Genomic DNA, 16,699 nt, shown 5'->3' with positions numbered 1-16,699 from the left:
CTGCAATCTGGGCTCAAATATGGACTGGATCAGTCCTCAGCATTAGAGTTGATAAGACTGGACTTGTTCTGCTAGGCTCAGGATTTAAACATTCACTGAACTGAAATAAATGAAGGCCTAGAGGACTTTACTTTATGGTGTTTTAACATTGGTGTCGAATGTGAGTAGAAAATGCCTGCAGGAGCCACATGAGTGGATGAGTACGTTCCCCCTGCCTGTGCAGACCCCATATAAACCGTTCTGGTCAGTTTTCCCCCCAAAAATCATGACAATAAAACTGATGTATGACTCGCTTGGATGTTATATGGTGTCTGAATGGTGGATACATTTTTTGGAAGCCATCTTGGTGGCCTCCTCTGGCAAGTTGCTGATTTTTCCTAAACATATTCGACATTGTCCATATACCTGCCACTGCAGTGACGGGTTATGGTAAACATTGTATATTGACCATTCAGATGAATGAGCGTCCATGCAATACGGGAACAGCTGGTATTTGTTAGCGGTTCTGGCCTTCAGGTGGACCTGAGTGGAGAACATCCCTGCGCTGATGTCCATATACCCTCAGGCCGCATTCACACACTGCACTCCACTTCCGATCACTGTGAAGGTGTAAGGGAAAAATAACCACAATTCCTGTCGGTGCACAAGGAATTGCGATTATTTCAAGGCTTGTGTGCCAGAAACTTGTGTCCACGCCCTAATAAATCCCCCTCCATTGTGTGAAATCCCCTCCATTATCTATATACAACCTTCTGTAACTCTACCTTTGTGGGCTGTTCCTGCACTGGTAGTATATACTGTAGTATGGAAGTACATGGTAGGATCAATCAGACAACCTAGGGTTAAAGCACCCTAGGGAGTCTGAAAAATGTGTAAAAATAAAACAAGGAAAAAGTAAATAAAAGCATAAAAATTCAAAGCGCCCCCTTTCCCTAGAACTGATATAAATATAACAGTAAAAATCATAAACGGGTTAGGTATTGACGCGTCCCAAAATGTCCGATCTATCAAAATATGATTATTCTCGGCGTTTAACCCTGCAACAGAAAATAGCCCACAAAGTCGAAAATGCCACTTTTTTGTAATTTTGAAAAATATTAATATTTCAATAAATGTCCTATCTTTTCCCGGGCTACGGAGCGGTATGGTGCCGCACGGTACCGCTCCCGTAGGGCGCCGCAAGCCCATAGAAGTGTATGGGGGACGTATGTCGGCCGTATATACGTCCCCCATACAGTAATGTGAATGCAGCCTAAGGGTGAGGTTATTACCTACGTTTTCAAACGCATCACAACAGCTGAGACGAGATTTGCCTAATTACATTGTCAACATTTTGTTTACAAAACGCATACATTGTATTGATGCATGTGTTTTGTTAACACAATGTTGACAGCAATGTAATTGCTATTTGATGCGTTTTGGTGCGTTCACACGATGCATTGCGTTTTTTGATTAGTTTTTGACGCTTTCCAAAGGCTTCAACCTTGATCACATGTTGATATAACATTCTGTTTCCATTGCATTTGCTAAAACGCAAGGGGTTTTCCCAAGAATTCAAATTAGACCCTATCCTGTGTATAGGGCCTAACTTGAATTAGGGAAAAAGGGAAAACCCTTTTGAGCACAGAAAACAGGAGCTGTAACTTTTTCCTTGTATTAATAGACGTCTTATAACACTAATATATATACGCTAGGAGTTGTACATTTATTAGTGAAAATTTCGTACTCCTGGGTTAAAAATACTCCTCAAAAATTGTGAGAGGAGTATTATTACCCTTCTGGAAAAATGTTAGTGCGACCTCCGGACCCAAAGAATAAAGGAGACGTGTCATTTGGGGCGCACAGTGTAAATGCATTTTTTTCACCAATTTCATTGCATGGAATTTTTTTTTTTTTTTTTACTGCTTCCCAGTACAAGGCATGGAACATTTAATACTGTCACTATGAACTGCTATTTGTTAAGCACAAAATAAGCCCTAACACAGCTCATTACATGAAGAAATAAAAAGTTATGGATTTTTGAAGGTGAGGATTGAACAATGGAAACCAAAGACGAAAATGGGCCTGGTTTTTAAGGGGTAAAATACGCCCCATGCACACCTTGTGTGTTTTTAAGAGCTCTGAGGAGGAAGGGGGTGCTGCAGCCTGACCCAGGACGGCTCAGGAACACCCGCCAGTGGTGGGGGGGGGGGGGGTGAGTGGGAGGTTGTCACTTTTATAATTCACATGAGAAACTCATTACAGAATATCGGGTAGGACCTTCGGTGTGGGGGTTTAGATGTGCCCTTTTAAAAGTTATATTTTTTATTTAGGGTGATGTCACACATGGCGTTTTTCGGCCGTTTTTAAATAGTACGTTTTCAGATTGTAAAAAACGTGCGTTTTTTAAGATCTGAAAACACACTATTTAAAAACGGCTTAAAAAGGCAGTGTGTGACATTACCCTTACTGGACATTGTCTTGACTTGATTATGCGTGCTATCTGAACGGGGCATGTGCATACAGGGCATATACAGCTGTGTGGTAGCCGTGAAGAAGCTGAAGCCCTGATATGCTAATGTTTGAAGAATTAAAGGACTCCCGTAATCAGGTCTCTGTAACTAATTCTGCCACAACTGCCTTTTGAAGCAGCTCACAAGGATCCCATCCCAGCCTTTATCTAGTCAACTCGTACATTAATCATTCTAAAATCATCTTTTCTTGTGTAAATGAGGCCGGTCACATGGAGAAGTGATGTCACCCCTGTTCCCCCTCCCCTCTCCTCCCCCTGCTCATGTCTCTGTGTAATGTATAGTAAAGCATTGCTAGTGTCTGTGCTTTATCTGCTGACCTGCTGCATCCTTCTAATACACAGAGACTCAGACATCAGCTACACAAGTACCTGACATGTTCTGCTATAGACATGGCTGCATCCTGGAGCAGTTGAATGCACACAGGCTGCAGAGAGCTAGCACCCGGAGTGTCACACCATTACACAGGCTGTCAGTCAAGCACTGGGGGTGTGGCTGTGCCTCCCACTCATGAATTAGCTGGACAGCAGAATATGATAATGATTCATTGGTCTCTCTCATCATTTCATTGGTATTTGCATACAACTTTATTACCTTTGGTTGAGTTTACAGGCATGTAGAGGGACAACTAAGGGATATGGGCCATGCTTTCTAATGGCAGTTTATAAAAATATATTTAGTTTTAGGGTTTAATTTGCCTGACGGGTTCTCTTTAAAGGCATTAACACTGTTTCGCATACAGTTCCCATGCAAACCGATGTGTCTCCTTTTTAACCTATTACAGTCAGCCTGTCTGCAGCCATGTTATATTTAATCTGCTCCTACTTCTTTGTAGCCCTCAAGGATTTGTAATGTGCCACATATTCTATATAGGAGATGTGAACATTTCTGATTTGTTCTGGTGTCATGTGAATGTAGTAACGTTTTAATGAGGGATAAACCATATCTGGAGGGCGGTATGGAAGCAGCAGGTGATTGACATGGTTAAGCTTTTGAGCGGATTTTGAATGCCGGACTTATGAGGATAATGTATTTTTAATGCTATGCATTTGGACGATGTACTTTCGTATTTTAGATTTGGTGATCATTGACTTTGAACTCTCTATTACTTTCCACATGTAGCAGCCAGATGCAACTATTAGCTCATCTCTTTCACTTACATTCATTCCATTGTCTCATGTTTTCTGTACATTGTGATACACCGCATTAAAAAGTCATGTCCAAATTATTGTGAAATTGTCTTGTACTTACATCTGTATGGGTGCGTTCACATGTGGCGTTTCGGATGTGTCAGAACGCATGCTTTTTGCCCAGCACATGTACGGTTGAGGACATCTTTGGGTCTCCAAGCTGCTGCCATAGCAGTGGATTGTATGTCCGCTTGATAAGGGACATGTTTGTGCGGTTTCTTGATGGCTCCATCTGCGTCTAAATACCGGATGGTGTAGTACATGAGGTAACGTTGAAGTAAGTTGTTCCACTAAAAACCTGCTGCAGTGCCGCACAAGGGATGTCTGCTGCTTTGAATGATACTGCATAAAGCAACGTTTGCGTAAATTGTGCTTGTCCTGTTTGCTTACTTAGGGACAATTTGCTGATAATTTTAATAATTTTAAGAGACATCAGATGGCACGTGCAGTTTTATGGCCTTGTAAATACATTTAGCAGCTGCTGTTGTACAAATTCTAATAAAACTCTATCTAATAAAACCCTTGTTTTTTCCTTCCAGCGATGCAGCAAGTCCTGGAGAAGTTAACGGACCTTCCCTCCTCAACAGGGGCCGAAGAAATCGATATTATTTTCTTAAAGGGAATTATGGAAAACCCTATTGTAAGATCTCTGGCTAAGGTATTTTTTATGGTTTGGAATGTTATCAAGGTACCGGAGATGCCGTCACGTGTCATTTAGCAGTAGAGACGTTTACCGAAATTGATTGTGTTGTAATAGAATGTGGAAAAGTTGTTCACCTTCTTTCTGTGATCAGATTATATGGATAGATTGTTTGTGGTCAGTAGGGGAGTATCCCCAAGACTATGGGAGTCCCAAAGGGGCTGTGATACTTGCTGGAGCATTGAGTCCCCCCCATTGTTCTGATCTGCAGGAGACCATGGTGCTGGTCACCAATTTATCAAGGTTTTTTGTTTCCTATCCTTACTATACTGCAGGTAATGTGTGTGGTGGAGTGTTTTTCTAGAGAATTAACCACATCCCTAAGTGGTGATGGAAGGAAATTGTTTGGAGATTGATACATTCTACACTGGTAGCAATGATGACCAGGGGCGTAACTAGGGAGAGGCTGGGCCCTATGGCAGACTGCTGAATGGGGCTTCACTTACCCCTTTAAAAATATACATAATTGTTTACTCATGCATGTAATGTACAATCAAACACAATATATACACACCAGATATATAATCTCTCTTATAAAGCTATGCATCATATACACATCACATATGCACACACATACAGCAAATGAGCTCACACACATACATACAATAATATATACAGTATAACGCAGACAAAACCCCAGAGGCTGGGGCCCCCTGACACTGCAGGCCCCATAGCCGCTGCCATGGCTGTTACCCCTGTAGTTACGCCCCTGATGATGACCTAAAAAAAAAAAAATCCTGCCTGCATCTCATAGCCAGAATTCAGGAGGGATAGAGCACTTTCTAAACACTGTTCTGGGGATCGGGGCTGTCTCTGATAAAGAATTTCACATGCTCTCTTAGAGAGCAGAGCCTCTGCACCACTCCCTCTCACTGCTTGTGCTGACATCCGTATTATCTGCAGCATGAAGGAGGATAAGGACCTTTCAATTGTTCAAGAAACGCGTGACTGATCACATGCTTCTTGCATTACTGTAAGGTCCTTAAACCCATTCATGCTGCCACTGATAGGTCATAGGTCTAGGTTTGGACCAGGGCCTGGAAGAAGTTTCTGCAAACTGGCACTTGGGATGTGGAAGTTCTGTGTAATGAGAGGGAAAGGATGTAGCAGAGGTGTGTTTGGCCAGCAGGGAATTTTAAATTGATTTGTTTTTTCAAAACTGTTCTTACAGTGTTCCATATATGACTTGTTGTCTTGGTTCATGATGAGCTTTCTTTTTGAAGAATAGATTTCTTCGTAACCAGGCTCTACATGCCTTTATTTCATGTAAAACTAACACCTCTGAGGACAGGTACAGACGAGAGTGAATTAGCCGCAGTTGAATAGTCTGCCACTAAATTCACACCTCCGTTCAACAGGTTCCATCCCCATTGCCGTTATTAAATATCAAAGCAGCCCACATGTTTATTTTTTAATCGAGGGTCACTGGTGCCAAGTTTTGTAGTTTGGTTTTGCTCTTCTTTAACCCCTTCCCGACATTTGACGTAATAGTACTGCATCGCGGGAGCTGCGTTCCCGCAAAATGCAGTACTATTACGTCATGCTTCTGGCACCGGCTCCTGAACGGAGCCGGCGCCAGAAGCTACAGGTGTCAGCTATATATTATAACCGACACCTGCCTCTAACACCCGCGATCGGAGATTTCTCCGATCGCGGGTGTTAACCCCTGACACGCCGCGGTCGCGCTGCCCGCGGCGTGCAAGGGGCATTTCAGAAGAATCAGACCCCCCCGGCGGCGCTTACTGGGGGGGGGTCCGCTGCTCCGATCGCAGCCCCGGGACTGCCGGTGCCCGGGGCTGCGCGATCCTCCTTCCTGTAGCCGGGTCCCTGCCTTCTGACAGGACCTGGCTGCAGCATGCTCAGTGTGTTACATTACACAGTGTAATACATCTGTATTACACTGTGTAATGTGAAGAAGAGCTTGAACAAGTGATCAGTGGATCACTTGCTCAAGCTAACCTGTAAAAGTTAATAAAAATGTTAAAAACATTACATAAAATAATTTTTTTAATAAAAATAATTAATTAAATAAAGTTAGAGTCCCCTAAACACAAATATTCCCTATATACATGCAATAAAGTGAAAAAAACACAATCGCCAAAACCCCCCCACATATTTGGTATCGCCGCGTCCGTAACAATCCGTACAATAACTCAAACATTATTGGGCCCGCTCGGTGAACGCCGTAAAAACAAAACCCGAAAAACACAGCAAAAATGTAAATTTTTCATAAAATCTCTACACAAAAATGTTCTAAAAAGTGATCAAAAAAAGTTATGTGCGCAAAAATGGTACCACTGAAAAGAACAACTCAACACGTAAAAAATAAGCCCTAAACTAGCTCTGTCAACCAAAAAATATTAAAGTTACGTCTCCGAAAAGATGGCGATGCAAAAACAAATGAGATTTCCTCTATATTAGTTTTTATCCAGTAAAATTGTAAAAATAAATGAGGTATCACCCTAATCGTGATCACCTATAGAATGAAGATAATATAATATTTTTAGTGTACGGTGTACGACCCCCAAAAAATACGAAAAGAAAGTAAACCAAAATTGACAATTTTCTTTTCACCCATACATTCAAGAGTTAATAAAATCTGATCAATAAGCTAATGACCAACTAAAATGAAGTTTGTAAAGTGCATCTCATGTCGCAGAAAATAAGCCCTTATATGTCCAAATTGCCAAAAAAATAAAGATTGTATAGCCAATAAAAAGTGACAATGCATAATCTGCTCTGAATGGTGCAGCTTCCCTTCGATGCCCTGGCGTGTGCCCATACAGCAGGTTACCACCACATATGGGGTATTGTTATACACGGAAGAGATTGGGTATCAAATTTTGTGGAGCGTTTTGGTATTTTATCCACTGAGAATTTGTACATTTTTTGAAAAACATATTAATTTAGCCAAAAAAATTTTACTTTCAAAATTGCATCCGATTTTGTTTTCACCCCTGTAAAACAATTAAAGGGTTAACAAACTTCATAAAAGTTGTTTCACGTACGTTGAGGGGTGTAGTTTCTATAATGGAGTAATTAATGGGGGTTTTTTTTTTTTTTAGGTCTCTCAAAGTGATTTGAAACCTGCAGGTCCCTCAATAGCAGGATTTTGCGTTTTTTATGAAAATGTGAAAAATCGCACCGTTCAAAGGCCCATAACATCCTACAAAAATAAGAGTATGCCTAAAAAACCATGTCCACATAAATTAGACATTTAGTGAATGTTAGTTATTACGTTTTTTTGCGGTTATGACTGTATGGAAAAAGTAGAACATTTTGAAGTTCCAAAATCAAAAATTTTTCCAAATTTTCACCAAACATCTGATTTTCTCATAAATAAATGCAAAACACACCACCAAATTTTTTCAAATAACCTGAAGTACGATGTGTCACGAGAAAACTATTTTAAAATCACTTGTATATGTTAAAGCGTTCCGAAGTTATAACCACTTATAGTGACACAGGGCAGATTTGGAAAAATGGGCCGTGTCAGGAAGGTGAAAAGTGGCTTCAGCGTTAAGGGGTTAAATGGTGATCTTTAGAACCACTTTACAGATCATAACAATTTTTTTTTCAGACTTGTGAAACTTTAAAGGGGGTGGCCACTTCTCAATAAATCTAATCCAATTTACATGTATTTGCGTGTGTCTGTGTGTGTGTGTGTGTATATATATATATAGAAACAGAGGAGAATCTCCTTTTGAATATTGTGTTAGGATTGTGTTTCTAGGTAACTGATAAAGATCCGGATATATCTTCTGATAAATTTACAGTGGGGAATTGAAAGTTGTGTTAAAAAATTTTTTTACAGCAACTCGAACAGTTGATATCTTTGGTTCTTTTTCACCTAGAAGCACAATCCTAAAATTATATTAAAGGGGTGATTTGTGTTTCTAGGTGCCACAAGAGATAGAACTGGTTAAAATGGGACACTGTCTTGACGTGTATATACTTGCTACCTGCGCGGGGCATGTGCCAGTACAACATATGTAACCATATGGCATTTGTGAGGGGGTTCATGTATTTCAGGCCTGGCCACTAGACTTTTTTAGAAATGTGCCGCATTGCTCTCCATTCCTGCAGTCCTGGAGTGTCCCTATGGCCCAGTACAGTCACTCACTGGCCTTAAAAGTATTCTGCTCCTGTGACTGCTGAGGCCAGTGATTGGCTGCAGAACCTTTTGCCACTGGACTCAAAAACAAACTTTCAGGCAGGAAGGACGTCGGATACCAGGCAAGAAAAAGTTACAGGGGAATAAGCCTATAAATGCGTTTTGAATAACAAGACTGTGTTTTATTCACATTCCGCTCAGAAATCCAGGTAAGACCCTGTTCACACCTGCGTCTGCGTTTTGAGAAGGTCTACGCTATTGAAGGTCTACTGATCACCTCTCATTTCGCATAGACTTAAATATACTGTCCATTGCACCTCTGTCCGTGGCTTCTGCTAGTTCTGCCACCTTTTAATAACAGAAAGCGTAACGGAACCTGCCGAATGCAAGTGTGAACTGCGCCTCATTCAAACACTGTTCCTTTCGGCTGCTTATGTTTTCTTTTCTTTGAGCAGATATTCTATCAGCAGCCCATTTTTGAGAACATCATGCATGTGACCCACAGTTAATTTGACACTATGATACTAAGGACATACAATAGCGTTTGATTTCATTTTACAGAGAGACAATTTTCCATCAAGGATAATTGAGTTTTATTCATGTTCTGATTTCTATTGGCAGAGGAAGCAGGACTGGAGTGTGAAATAGTAGTTTACAGGCTTGTAAAGTGACCTGCGGCTCCTCTTTACATTGTACGTGACCATACAATTATCCAAGTGTTCTGTACTCGTTCCCGTGTTTTTGCCCTTCTTCTCTATAACTTGAGTACCTACTTCCTGTGCGGTTATAGAGACCCCTTCAGTCTCTATTTCCTGAACTAAAGTAATCATGGAATAATTCATAGGGCTAATCTATTTTTATATTCCTTTCTTTGCTCTGCTTTGCACATCACAAGTAAAGCAAGTGAGGCAAGGTAGTGTGCCATGTATGGGAGCGAAGCATACACTGGCTTGTTTTTCTTTAGTGCATCTTTTAGGCTATGTTGTGGAAGATATTTTTGGCGTCAAATTTTGGCAATCTATGAGCTATAACTCTGCACTGTGCATTGAGGCATAAGAGATGTCTTGAAAAGGTTAAAGAGAACCTGGCAGGCAAATTAACCCCCTAAACTCAATATATTTTCATAAACTGCCATTAGAAAGCATTGCCTCCGGTCATTGTCCCTCTACATGCCTGTAAACTTAAGCAATGAGGTCCTGAAGCTGTATGCAAATGACCTGTGAGATGTCCAATGAGTCATTATCATATTCAAGCTTATTCATGAGTGGGAGGCACAGCTACACCCCCAGTGCATGACTAACAGCCTGTATAATGGTGTGAGGTATAATGATGTAATGGCTCCTCCATGTGCTTCCTGGTGCAGGCGCCCCCTGCAGCCTGTGTGTATGAGATACTCCTATACACATGACTGACGGCCTGTATAATGGTGTGAGGCTGTATAATGATGTGCTTCCTGGTGCTGGAACCCCCTGCAGACTGTGTGTGTATAGGAGAGATACAACAGCTCCAGGCAGCCATGTTATAGCAGAACATGTCAGGTACTTGTGTAGCTGATGTCTGTGTCTCAAACATGGGTCTTGGGGAGAGGGAGAGCATGTCAGCAGATAAAGCACAGACGCAAGCAATGATTTACTATACATTACACACAGACATTAACAGGGAGAGGGGAGGGGGAACTGGAGTGACATCACTGACCATGTGACCAGCCTCATTTACATAATAAAGAAAAGATGATTTTATAATTAATGTATGAATTGACTAGGTAAAGGCTGGGATGGGATCCTTGTGAGCTGCTCCAACAGGTAGTGGTGACAGAAATAATGACTGAGACCTGATGACAGGTGTCCTTTAACCTCTCATTGCAGCTTTCAATAGCACCATTTTATAGTACATTTAGAAGGGAACCTGTCATCATAACAATGCAGCCTGTTATAGAGCAGGAGGTGCTGAGTCGATTGTATAAAGTGTCCTATCCTACAGGCATTATGTTATAGAGCAGGAGGGACTGAGCAGATTGTACATAGTGTACTACCTACAGGCAGCATGTGATGGAGTAAGAGGAGATCAGCAGATTGTATATAGTGCCCTTTCTGCATGCAGCCTGTGATAGAGCAGACGGAGCTAAGCTGAATAATTTATTTTTGTGTGAAAACATTCATTAGATATCTTCGTATATATTTTTATTTCTGGCTGATATGACATGTGAGCAGTTCCATCAATGATAACACTTCATTCATACGATTTATGGAGAGCAATAGAGCCCTCCTGACTTCATAGTGTAGAAGGTTTACTGATACCTTTTCCTACAAAACTATGTACAGTTTTTGTAGCCATATACTATATAGACCTCTGCTGTATTACTCTATGGCAACTGCTTGAAAAGATGTAAAGACTGATTTCTAGTCTACTGTAAAAATCACTTATTTGGTCCATTAGTCCATAATTTTGGGAAAAAAAATGGACCCGTGCTCCTTTTTTTTTTTTTTTTTTTTTTTTTTTTCTCGCCCCTGTAAGGGCCATTCACGTGCTGATGGTAATAGAAGAGGGCTGCTCAGACGGCCAATCAAAATCCTTGAGGTCATAAGCTATAACCTTTTTTACATCTTCAATCATTGTAGCTGTTTGGTTTTTTGTAGGGTCTTATTTGTATTGGTTGAGTTTAATTATTTTTAAAGACACCATTGTATAGAATTTGATAATGTTTTATGAACCCTAAATTGGGGGGCTGCAGATTATACTTGAGTATATACTTGAGTATAAGCCGAGTTTTTCAGCACAAAATTTGTGCTCAAAAGCCCTAACTCGGCTTATACTCGATGTCAAAAAAAAAAAATAAAGTAAAAACTCGCCTTTCCGATGTCATCCCATAGGTCCTACGCTTATTTTGATGCTCCGGTGCCGGCTCGGGTCCTTCGGCTCCTCTTCGGGAATTTCCGCTCCTCTTCGGGTCCCCTCGGGATGCCGGCGGCTCACAAACAATGACGTCGGCAACTGCTGACATCATTCTGTGTGCTGGCCGAGCGCGAAGACCCGAAGAGGACCAAAGAACCTGAGGCGGCATCGGAGATGGAAGAGAACCTACGGGGGACATTGGAAAGGTGAGTGCAGTGTTATTTTTTTTTCCTACTACTGGGGGCTGGGCAGGCTGTATACTACTGGGGGCTGGGCAGGCTGTATACTACTGGGGGCTGGGCAGGCTGTATACTACTGGGGGCTGGGCAGGCTGTATACTACTGGGGGCTGGGCAGGCTGTATACTACTGGGGGCTGGGCAGGCTGTATACTACTGGGGGCTGGGCAGGCTGTATACTACTGGGGGCTGGGCAGGCTGTATACTACTGGGGGCAGTGACCAATGCATTTCCCACCCTCGGCTTATACTTTAGTCAATAGGTTTTCCTGTTTTTTTGTGTTGAAATTAGGGGTATTGGCTTATACTCGGGTCAGCTTATACTCGAGTATATATATGGTACCTTTTTTTTTTTTTACCAAAGAAAGTAAATTAGAGAAATGGTAGTCAGACATTGTAATTTTACAGTATGGTTGCTGCACATTTTGTGGTTTTATGAAGTTGTTATACCAAGGGTGTGATTTAGATTTTCATTGGCAAAGAAGTGCACACTCCTTGCAAATGTGGAAGAGCACATGAGAAAGTGACATTGTAATATATTTGCTAAAGAAATGCGTAAAGAATGTCTCAAATTTTACGTTTTTTGATCATTTAAAAAAGTGTTTACTTTTGGGTGAAAACTACATTTTAAGGTTGGTTGTTTTTTATTTTTTATTTTTTTTACCATAGACACTGAATATTGTCCTACACATACAGAAGATGTAGTAACACCCAGTATGATAATTTTTTTTTACAGAAATCTGCCTGATGAGCCAGGTACAATTACTCAGATTCAGGCACTGTAACTATTCTAATCTTTTTAATTTGATATCCATGGCCGCCTCCCTTCTAAAATCAAATTTATAATTATGCTAATGAGTCAGGAGGGCTCTGGGGGATGTTTCCAAAGCCCCTCCCTGCTGCATCTTCACAGACGATTACGTGTGCCCCTGTCTGCTGTAATCTCCTATAGTGGGAGGTGGTGGAGTGCTCTTGCACGCTGTGAAGCTGCATATGGAACCTTCTGGTTCATTAGTAGAATTGTAAAAGTTTATCTTAGAACAGTGATGGCGAACCTTTTGGAGACCGAGTGCCCAAACTACAACCAAAATCCACTTATTTCCCGTGAAGTGCCAACATGACAGTTTAAGCAGTAACTTATTGCTACCTGTTAATCCACATCTTTCAATTGCATCCCCCCCCCCCCCCCCCAAGGCAACCAATGCAGTTGAAAGGAGGAGGGCAAATTCAGACTGTCGTTGTAGCTTCTCTCCAGGGTCTCTGTAGAGGAAAAATGGTTGGTCCAGCAGGATGACCTCCAAAGATACTGCAGTTCTGTCATCACCTTCTCACTTTTCCCGCAGTTCCTAACAGCCTTAAATAGCGCTCCTCAGCTTTAAAATAGCACTGAGAGCAGCATCTCTTAAGTTGCCTGGGACTTGGTAGATTTGGTCCTATTTGATGAACTGTCCTGGGCTATGGTCTGAGTGCCCACAGAAATGGCTCAGAGTGCCACCTCTGGCACCCGTGCCATAGGTTCGCCACCACTATCTTAGGAGGTAGGAGGTAGGAGGCCATGTATAACACATAAAAGAAGATTACCCCAGTCACAGTGCCTGGATCTATGAGTAAGTGTCCCTGGTTTATCTTGCTTGACTCTGATGCTAGATTTTCTTTAATTCAAAAAATAAAAAATGTCCCTAATAGACTTATTTGATCTTAGACCTTGAATACCCAGCTGTCTTGTATTAGGGCAAAGTACATTCAGTTCCGAGGTTACATACGGGATAGGTTCTTTAGGTTTGTATGCAAGTAAAATTTGTATGCAAGTTAGTTTTAGCTCCGGACAAATTTTTTTTTTTTTCAACATTTTATGCTGTTATGGGAACAAGAGTTATCAGTAAAGCTTCATCACAGACTCCTTACAGCTGATCATTGCAGCCTGGGACTATAGTAAAGCATTCAGAGAGCTTCACCAGAGGTCAGAGGGGTCTGTCTGTAACTAGGGGTTGTCTGTAAGTCGGGTGTCTTTGGAAAGCAAAGTTTTTCTTTGGGAAGATGAAATTACAGCAATACCAAATATATTTAGTTTTGGTGTTTTACTACTTGGTGAGGGCTTTGTATTGATGATGTTTTCATTGGTACCTTTGGGAATTTTAGAGAATATAGGTCTAAAAGGTGGCCTATTAAGTGTATAAAGATGGCAGACCTGTGGTGCTGTGACTGCTAAAGCCAGGCGATACGTATGTCTACATATCTGCTACACCAGGGCTACTGTACAGTAGGGTGTAAGTGCTTGTATGCTGGATGATCTACACTGGATCAGTAATGTATTAAAGTGGTTTGTTGTGTTTCCTTTCCCTCTTCATCAATCAGACTTCCCAGTAGAATATCTGCTCTCCCAGGCCAGTGATTAGGGCTGCTCATTCTGGTCTTGTACGGTTGGTACATCCTGATACATTCCATCCTACGATATGTATGCTAATGCTTTATTACCTCGCTGTGTTCTCTGTTTAGTCTTTAATCAACTTGTCACTGTAATTTATTCTGCCGTTACGTTGCAGGCGCACGAACGTCTAGAAGACACAAAGCTCGAAGCGGTTAGCGACAATAATCTTGAACTCTTGCACGAAATTCTCGAAGACATTGGTCCATTAGCAAATCAAGATAAAAATGTCGAAGAGCTTGTTGGCATTCTTAAGGAGCCCCATTTCCAGGTAAGTGTTATCAGATTTATTGGACACACAATATCTTGCACTATATATGATGCTGAGTTTTTGGTGGAAAATGCTTGCAACTATCTTAAGTGGTTACTAACTTTTTCAACTAATGTTTCGAACATCGATAATATCAGTAAATAAAAGGATCTTTACACCCCTTATCTCCGCACCAGTTTTCCACTTTAATGGTCATTAATTTTTTTATTGATTTTTTTTTTGGTCACAATAGCTGTACGGGGTCGGGTATATAGTCATTTACTCATCACCCTTCCCGCTGCATAGAGCAAGTAGCAGGATGCATTAAAGGGAACCTTTCACGAGGGACCTCATTTTCACTAAAGACCACTTGCCTTGCACCCTGACATAATCCTCTGTGCAGTCCCAAGGGTTAGGCTTTGGTTTGGATGCATTTAAAAAAACATGTGACTTGTCTGTGCTGCAGACTCCTCAGCTCTCAGCCCCCACCTTTGTGCTCCTGTAAATATCCTCATTCCTGATCCTTCACAGAGCTCACAGCCTGGTGAGCTGACATCAGTGGGGGAGGGAGGAGCTGTACAGGAGAACAAAGGTGGGGGCTGAGAGCTGAGGAGTCTGCAGCACAGACAAGTCATGTGTTTTTTGAAATGCATCCAAACCAAAGCCCAACCCCTGGGACTACACAGAGGATTCTGTCGTAATGCAAGGTAAGTTATAACACACAATTATATTGTAACGCAAATGCTTAGAGAAAGCTTTCACTTAACCAATAATTAACACTCATGAATTAAATTCGGACTTGGTGCAGTGACACCTAATTACAATACAAAAGAAAGTGTTTCAGTATTGCAGCAACTTTAGGTGATGTACAATATGTATAAATAAAATATATATATATATATATATATATATATATATATATATATATTATTTTAATTGAGCACACTCTATAGATATTATAGAGCTATCCTTACTATTCCGTTTTGCTCAGTTGCAGTCCTTCTCTATCCCCGGAGGAGCCGGCACACAGACAGTACATTGATTTCGATAAGAAGCTATGAAATCCGTCATTTTCCCCGCTGTAGCACTGCAGGGAAATTAAACATTTAATGAGTAGTGTCCTCACAGATTTTATTTGGTTTCTGAGGCTGAGGGCATTGGGAATTCACAGGGAACAGAGATAATCCGTAGACACCTATAAATTGTCAACCTTCTAGCCAGTATAGGCTGTAGAAACGTATTCCCTTCAAAGTCTTAGGTCCTGTTTAAACAAGACATATGGGTGCAGTGTGAATTTAAGCAGAATATTTTAAACACATACCATTGCTGATGAGATTTTTTTTGTTTTTTCTTTCAGAGTCTTTTAGAAGCCCATGACATAGTTGCATCAAAATGCTATGACTCTCCCCCTTCAAGTCCAGAAATCAATAATGCTTTGAATAATCAAATTGCGCCAGTCGATGCCATTCGCATGGTTGGCATTCACAAAAGAGCAGGAGAACCTTTGGTAAGTCACCTGTTATATATGAAGACCGTAAGATAGAAGTTGGACCGCACAACATTGGTGCTACCGTTACTAAAGTGAACTGTGTGTAGTTCAGTAAATGGGGGGCATGTACAGTTAAAGGGACCCTATCACCAGCTTTTACCTCACTATGCTACCAGCATCCTCCGGTTGGGCATGAAATATCCTTTCAAGAATTCCCTTTTTTATGTGAACTTTCTTTTACCTATGATTTTTTTTTTTTTTTTTTTTTTTTACAATGTCAGAAACGCAAGCTATTTAACCCCTTAACGACCAGGCTCTTTTTTTCGTTTTTGCATTTCCATTTTTTCACTCCCCACCTTTACTTGGAAAAATAAAAAAGTTTTACATTTGTAAAGAGCTCTGTGATGGCTTGTTTTCTGTGTAACAAATTGCACTTCATAGTGATTATATTTAATATTCCATGCTGTGTACTGGGAAGCAGGAAGAAAAATTCCAAAAGCTGTGAAATTGGTGAAAAAATGCATTTCTGCCATTTTCTTGTCGGCTTAGATTTTACGGATTTCACTGTGTGCCCCAAATGACATGTCTACTTTATTCTTTGGTATGGAGCGGTGTGTGGTGTCATTTTTATTTTTTTTTCCCCAATGCTCTCATTTTAAGGACTGCAGGGCCTTTTTGATCACTTTGTGTTGAATTTCGGAGAGCGACAATCCATGCCAATATGGCGATGCTGACAGCTTTGCTGGCGGCGATCGAGGGGTTAATGCCCGCGATCTGTGCTAGTACATGCCCACCTTGTATGGCCCGTGAGCCCTCTCCATACAGCGACAGTCATTGTGTGATGTACTCTTACGTCACACGGCAATAAGGGGTTAAATGTGTGTATCTTTGGA

The 16,699-nt window shown here is 41.2% G+C and overlaps 1 protein-coding gene across 5 annotated transcripts in view; it reads left to right on the top strand.

Annotated features, from left to right (window-relative positions):
• Window positions 1-16,699, top strand: part of PALS2 (protein associated with LIN7 2, MAGUK p55 family member) — a 51,697-nt gene that overhangs the window by 16,820 nt on the left and 18,178 nt on the right. For 2 of the 5 annotated variants that reach the window (XM_072153764.1, XM_072153763.1), the window contains exons 2-4: window positions 4,240-4,358; window positions 14,186-14,338; window positions 15,675-15,824. In XM_072153764.1, coding sequence (XP_072009865.1) covers window positions 4,242-4,358; window positions 14,186-14,338; window positions 15,675-15,824 — 420 coding nt within the window. In that variant the 5' untranslated portion in view covers window positions 4,240-4,241. The remainder of the gene's footprint in view (window positions 1-4,239; window positions 4,359-14,185; window positions 14,339-15,674; window positions 15,825-16,699) is intronic. The other 3 variants (XM_072153766.1, XM_072153765.1, XM_072153767.1) reach the window with 2 other exon arrangements.

The sequence above is a fragment of the Engystomops pustulosus genome, chromosome 5 (genome assembly GCF_040894005.1).
Source record: "Engystomops pustulosus chromosome 5, aEngPut4.maternal, whole genome shotgun sequence".
Lineage (NCBI taxonomy): Eukaryota > Metazoa > Chordata > Amphibia > Anura > Leptodactylidae > Engystomops > Engystomops pustulosus.
Note: the sequence above shows the minus strand (reverse complement) of the source record. Positions and strands in the feature narration are given on the sequence as shown.